The sequence below is a fragment of the Galeopterus variegatus genome, unplaced genomic scaffold (assembly GCF_000696425.1).
Source record: "Galeopterus variegatus unplaced genomic scaffold, G_variegatus-3.0.2 Scaffold2258, whole genome shotgun sequence".
Lineage (NCBI taxonomy): Eukaryota > Metazoa > Chordata > Mammalia > Dermoptera > Cynocephalidae > Galeopterus > Galeopterus variegatus.
In genome coordinates this window covers 304,827-312,051 of record NW_007728369.1, presented here as the reverse complement: position 1 = coordinate 312,051, position 7,225 = coordinate 304,827, and the positions used below count along the sequence as shown (strand labels likewise).

At 38.1% G+C, this 7,225-nt stretch overlaps 1 protein-coding gene across 1 annotated transcript in view; it reads left to right on the top strand.

Annotated features, from left to right (window-relative positions):
- Positions 1-1,344: 1,344 nt before the first annotated feature.
- HERC6 (HECT and RLD domain containing E3 ubiquitin protein ligase family member 6) overlaps positions 1,345-7,225 on the top strand; it is a gene marked incomplete at its 5' end in the record, with an annotated part of 41,685 nt that continues 35,804 nt past the window's right edge. Inside the window, 3 exons of the mRNA XM_008581087.1 lie at positions 1,345-1,572; positions 3,500-3,594; positions 6,213-6,329. Coding sequence (XP_008579309.1) covers positions 1,345-1,572; positions 3,500-3,594; positions 6,213-6,329 — 440 coding nt within the window. The remainder of the gene's footprint in view (positions 1,573-3,499; positions 3,595-6,212; positions 6,330-7,225) is intronic.

Here is a 7,225-nt window from a genome sequence, read left to right as displayed (position 1 = left end):
GTGCTGTGAGCGCACTGGTCATCCCTATATAGGATCCGAACCCGCGGCGGGAGCGCTGCTGGCGCTCCCAGCGCCACACTCTCCCTAGTGTGCCACAGGCTCGGCCCAGAGTTATATTTTTAAAGATCACCCTGGCTGCTCTTTGGAGAACAGACTGCTGGGAGCAAGGGTGGAATGTGGGAGATCAGTGAGGCACTACTGTAATTTTCCAGGACAAAAGTGATGGTGACTTGGCTAAAATGGTAACAGTGGAAAGGTGAGAAATGCTTGAATTCTAGATAGATTTAAAAGGTAGCGTTTTGGATTTGCTGGGTTGAAGGGTGTAAAAAAGAAGAGTAAAGGATGACAGCAAGATTGTTGGCCTGAGCAGCTGAAAGAACACAGTTGCCCTTAACTGGGAAGGAGAAGAGTCGACATTGTTTGAAGGGACTTTTGAAGGTGACCTTGACCACCCACTTGCCTTTAGTTAGAATACTTTAATTCTGTTTCCTCCTTTATCCCTGTTTTACTTTTCTAAAGATATTTAGAATTAGATACAAGTAGAAGTAGAATAGAAATAGAAGGAAATCCTGCCATTTCCGACAGCATAGATGGACCTGGAGGATAATGTGCTAAGTTAAATAAGCCAGGCACAGAAAAACAAGTGCCACATGATCTCATGTATATGTAGGATCTAAGAAAGTTGAATTCAGAGAAAACAGAGTAGAGGTAGTTGCCATGGGCTGGGGTGTAGAAGAAATGGGGAGATGTTGGTCGAAGGTACAAACTTTAGTTATAAGATGATTAATCCCCATACTGGCCAGCTACAAAAAAAACAAAAACAAAAAACCCCACAAATTTCCAGCTTAAGCACCACTTAAATGACCTGGGGGTTTCTAGGTGTGCCCTGAGGGAGAGTCTTGTTTGTGGGGAGGAGGAGTCAGGGAGAAATTGGTAAAGGGACACAAAAAAAGTTCACATTGTACAATGATAGAATAAAAAAATTTTTAAATAGGTGATTAAGTTCTGGAGACCTAATGCACAGCAATGTGACTATGGTTAATAATACTGCATTATATTCTTGAAATTTGCTAAGAGAGTAGATCTTAATATTTTCACCACAAAAAAATGGCGACTGTGTGAGGTGATGGGTATGCTATTAACTGATCGTGGCAATCATTTCACAATGTATATGTATATCAAAACATCATGTTGTATACCTTAAATATATGTAATTATTTTTCAAATATACCTCAAAAAGCTGAAAAAAAATTTGTAGAATTAGGGTGATAGTTTCTACTTAAATTTGTTTCTACATACACTCTGGTATGTGTGCATTTCTGACTTTCTCTTTATTTTTTGTAGATAGCCAAGTGTTCTCATGGGGAAAGAACAGTCAAGGTCAGCTGGGCCTGGGGGAGAAGGTCCCCTCCCAAGCCACCCCACAGAGGGTGAGGTCCCTGGAGGGGATTCCTCTGGCTCAGGTAGCTGCAGGAGGGGCTCACAGCTTTGCCCTGTCTCTCTTGGGGACTTCATATGGCTGGGGAAGCAACAATGCAGGGCAGCTGGCCCTCAGTGGGAATGACATCCCAGGTAAGTAGACAGTCTTGTTCTCACAGTAAATCATTCTTTCTTTCCATTTGGAAGACCAACTTGGCAAAAGGCAGTCTCAAAAAGTTAAAACAGTGGTTCCAAAACTTGTGACACATTAGAATTACCTGGAGAGCTGTATTAGTGTCCTGTTGCTGCTGTAACAAATTACTACAAACTTAATGGCTTAAAACAACACAAATTTATTATCTTATAGTTCTGGAGGCCAGAAGTATGACAGGGCCTCACTGGGCTAAAGTGAAGGTGTCAACGGGACTGCCTTCCTTTCTGGAGGCCCTGGGAGAGAATCCATTCCCTGGCCTTTCCAGCCTCTAGAGGCCCCCACATTAATTGACTGATAGTCCTCATTCTTCTTCAAAGCTAGCAATGGCTGGCTAAGCTTTCTCAAGCCACTTTACTTTGACATTGACTCTTCTGCCTCCTCCTTCCTCAGTTAGAGGACCCTTGTGATTCCACTGGGCCTACCTGGATAATCTAGGCTAATCTCCCTACTTTAAGGTCAACTGATTAGCAACTTTAATTCCATTTGCTTCCTTAACTCCCCTTTGCCATGTCCCCTAACATATTCACAGGCTCTGGGATTAGGAAGTGGGAAGCCATTATTCTTTGTGAGGCCATTATTCTGTCTACTGTAGGATCATTTAAAAATCCCTATGCCCAGGTCAGACCCCATATCAATTAAATCAGAATGTCTGGGAGTGAAAGCCAGTCATCAGTTGTTATTGAAGATCCCACAGTTGATTCTATTGTGCAGCAAAGTTTGTGAACCACTGGGTTAGGAGACTGCTAGCATTAGGGGAAGCAACCAGTTTCCTCTAGACAAAAGAAAACTTCTTTAAACAACCAGTTTCTCTAAAAACAAAATTCACCAAGAAGTCTTCTTCATGATCTGTCCTCCTCTGTTCAATTCTTTACACTCAGCTAACATATATTTAGCATCTATTATGTGTCAGTACCATGCTGAGCACTTACATCTCATTTCATTTAACCATCTCAGCATGAGGTAGGTTTTCTTAGAATCTTAATTATTATAATATATTTGCAGAGCACCTACTGTGTGACAGATATGTGTAAAACTTGTCAGAAACAAAATGGGGTCACATATGTCAAGCCCTAATAAAATGGAGTCAAGAGGCCGTGAAGGGAGGGAGGGTCCTCATGCATATTTGCCTGATAACAAGAACTATTATAAAAGATTCTGCCAAACCTCTAACCGTGAAGTTAAGGCAACTTCTAGGAGGACATCTTTCCAGTATCAGCCAGTCCTAACTGCAGTCTTGCAAGCAGCCTAACTAAACCGCACTCACAGTTGCAATCACAGTCCCTTCTATGAAGACCCTCTCCTAGCAACAGCTAGTACACACGTGACTGCCTGCGATAAGCCCTTATAACCAATGAACTTTTGTTTAAAAACAACCTACATGTACTTCTTTTTGCCCTTAATAGTGTCCCCTTGCCTCAACCTCTCCAGATATGACCATGGTCCACCATGGCACACATATTCCAGGTTGCAATCCCCCTATTATTCATTCCCGAGTAAACTTCTTTGGAGGTCCTTTCTCTCTGTTGTTATTTTAGGTTGACAAATGAATACAACGTAACGACAATATTATTGGGGATGAGGGTCTAGAAGCTTAGCTTTCTAAGAAGTCAATAGCCTCAAGCATTCTAGAAGATTAAATAGCTTCCAGAAATAAATGTTAAAGGACTGTTGTTTTTCCTTTTCCAAAGCAGGATTTTCCTTCTGTTTTATACTTCTGATTTTTCACTTAAAAATTATGTTAATGAATTATAAGATAATAAATATATAAAAGATATAAAAAGATATAGAATATAAACAGGTAACTATAAAACTCATGAAATCTGAATCTATTTCTTATACTCTAGAAATTCTGCTTTCTTTCAACAGTGCAAAAATACAAGCCTTGTGCAGTTGGTGCACTGAAGGATCTGGGTGTGATTTATATCAGCTGTGGTTATGAGCACACTGCAGTGCTTACCCAGGTAATCCAAAATGTGTTTCTATTTTTTTAAATCCCAGAGAAATGTTAACAAGGCACATGTACTGATTATTGTTGAAAGGAAGATGTCTTAGTCAATTTGGGCTGCTATAAAAAGATAGTATAAACTGGGTGGCTTATAAATGACAGAAATTTATTTCTCATAGTTCTGGAGGCTGGGAAGGCCAGGATCAAGGTACCAGCAGATTTAGTGTTTGATGAGGGCCAACTTTCTGGATCAAAGACTGTATTTTTGCTGTGTCCATACATGGTGGAAGATGTAAGGGGTTCTTCTTGGGCCACTTTATAAGGGCACTAATCCCTTTATTGAGGGTGCCACCCTCATGACCTAATCGTCTACCAAAGGCCCATCTCGTAATACCATAACTTTGGGGGTTAGAATTTCAACATATGAATTGTGGGGGGACACAAACATTTAGACTATAGCAGAAGATATTTATGACTATCTAGATATATCCATTCAATGTACAAATATCTAAAGAGGAGAAGTGAACAAAATATAAATAATGTGTTTTTCAAGGTCCTATAATGAAAGCTAAATTCAGCTTTAGGAAATATTTTTAGGTACCAACTAAATTAGATTAATATAGGAGCTAATCTTTTTAGCAATTATTGACAATGTAGGTCTACAGAGAAAAACTGTTATTGAAGCAATAAAGTAATTTTTACAGTTTTCAATAACCCACTTTACGGACTAGAACATACTTTGTTCTATTTCTTGCTCAGCACAATTATAACTTAGCTTCCTGAATGTTTTCCTTCCCTTCTTGTCCTGGCCATGCAATATATTCCAATGGATGGAGTCTTTCCATAGCCATAAGGAATAAACTTCAAAATTGTTTGTGTGACTGAAGTGTTTATTTAAAAACTATATACCCCAAATGATTTTTATTGTTTATTTTAGAAGCATGTCTTAAATTATGAAACTCTCAATTGTTTGGATTATATGAGTATTATTCTTAGTTGACAAGGAAAAGCTAGAACTGTTTTTTTGCTTGCCTTTTTTTTTTTTTTTGGCGGCTGGCCATATGGAGATCTGAACCTGTGACCCTGGTGTTATAACACTGCACTCTAACCAACTGAGCTAACTGGCAAGCCTTTTAAAATTTTTTAGAGTTTTTTTTAATCATAAAAGAATTTTTTGAAAATTAAGTATTTTCAGGAAAATGCTCAAATTAAATAAAGCAGCTCTATATTTAAATGTTGGTGTTACTCTTGAACCACTTATTTGTCTATTTATTCATTTGTTAATTCAACAAACACTTATTAAGGGGCTAGCTCTGTTTTCCCCCAGCTTCATTGTGGTATAGTTGACAAAAATTGTATCATTTATTAATATGATGTTTTTTTTACATGTATACATTGTGAAATGATTACCACAAACAAGCTAATGAACAGATGTGTCACCTCACATAGTTATCTTTTTNTGCTAGCATTAGGGGAAGCAACCAGTTTCCTCTAGACAAAAGAAAACTTCTTTAAACAACCAGTTTCTCTAAAAACAAAATTCACCAAGAAGTCTTCTTCATGATCTGTCCTCCTCTGTTCAATTCTTTACACTCAGCTAACATATATTTAGCATCTATTATGTGTCAGTACCATGCTGAGCACTTACATCTCATTTCATTTAACCATCTCAGCATGAGGTAGGTTTTCTTAGAATCTTAATTATTATATTTGCAGAGCACCTACTGTGTGACAGATATGTGTAAAACTTGTCAGAAACAAAATGGGGTCACATATGTCAAGCCCTAATAAAATGGAGTCAAGAGGCCGTGAAGGGAGGGAGGGTCCTCATGCATATTTGCCTGATAACAAGAACTATTATAAAAGATTCTGCCAAACCTCTAACCGTGAAGTTAAGGCAACTTCTAGGAGGACATCTTTCCAGTATCAGCCAGTCCTAACTGCAGTCTTGCAAGCAGCCTTACTAAACCGCACTGTTGCAATCACAGTCCCTTCTATGAAGACCCTCTCCTAGCAACAGCTAGTACACACGTGACTAACTAAACCGCACTCACAGTTGCAATCACAGTCCCTTCTATGAAGACCCTCTCCTAGCAACAGCTAGTACACACGTGACTGCCTGCGATAAGCCCTTATAACCAATGAACTTTTGTTTAAAAACAACCTACATGTACTTCTTTTTGCCCTTAATAGTGTCCCCTTGCCTCAACCTCTCCAGATATGACCATGGTCCACCATGGCACACATATTCCAGGTTGCAATCCCCCTATTATTCATTCCCGAGTAAACTTCTTTGGAGGTCCTTTCTCTCTGTTGTTATTTTAGGTTGACAAATGAATACAACGTAACGACAATATTATTGGGGATGAGGGTCTAGAAGCTTAGCTTTCTAAGAAGTCAATAGCCTCAAGCATTCTAGAAGATTAAATAGCTTCCAGAAATAAATGTTAAAGGACTGTTGTTTTTCCTTTTCCAAAGCAGGATTTTCCTTCTGTTTTATACTTCTGATTTTTCACTTAAAAATTATGTTAATGAATTATAAGATAATAAATATATAAAAGATATAAAAAGATATAGAATATAAACAGGTAACTATAAAACTCATGAAATCTGAATCTATTTCTTATACTCTAGAAATTCTGCTTTCTTTCAACAGTGCAAAAATACAAGCCTTGTGCAGTTGGTGCACTGAAGGATCTGGGTGTGATTTATATCAGCTGTGGTTATGAGCACACTGCAGTGCTTACCCAGGTAATCCAAAATGTGTTTCTATTTTTTTAAATCCCAGAGAAATGTTAACAAGGCACATGTACTGATTATTGTTGAAAGGAAGATGTCTTAGTCAATTTGGGCTGCTATAAAAAGATAGTATAAACTGGGTGGCTTATAAATGACAGAAATTTATTTCTCATAGTTCTGGAGGCTGGGAAGGCCAGGATCAAGGTACCAGCAGATTTAGTGTTTGATGAGGGCCAACTTTCTGGATCAAAGACTGTATTTTTGCTGTGTCCATACATGGTGGAAGATGTAAGGGGTTCTTCTTGGGCCACTTTATAAGGGCACTAATCCCTTTATTGAGGGTGCCACCCTCATGACCTAATCGTCTACCAAAGGCCCATCTCGTAATACCATAACTTTGGGGGTTAGAATTTCAACATATGAATTGTGGGGGGACACAAACATTTAGACTATAGCAGAAGATATTTATGACTATCTAGATATATCCATTCAATGTACAAATATCTAAAGAGGAGAAGTGAACAAAATATAAATAATGTGTTTTTCAAGGTCCTATAATGAAAGCTAAATTCAGCTTTAGGAAATATTTTTAGGTACCAACTAAATTAGATTAATATAGGAGCTAATCTTTTTAGCAATTATTGACAATGTAGGTCTACAGAGAAAAACTGTTATTGAAGCAATAAAGTAATTTTTACAGTTTTCAATAACCCACTTTACGGACTAGAACATACTTTGTTCTATTTCTTGCTCAGCACAATTATAACTTAGCTTCCTGAATGTTTTCCTTCCCTTCTTGTCCTGGCCATGCAATATATTCCAATGGATGGAGTCTTTCCATAGCCATAAGGAATAAACTTCAAAATTGTTTGTGTGACTGAAGTGTTTATTTAAAAACTATATACCCC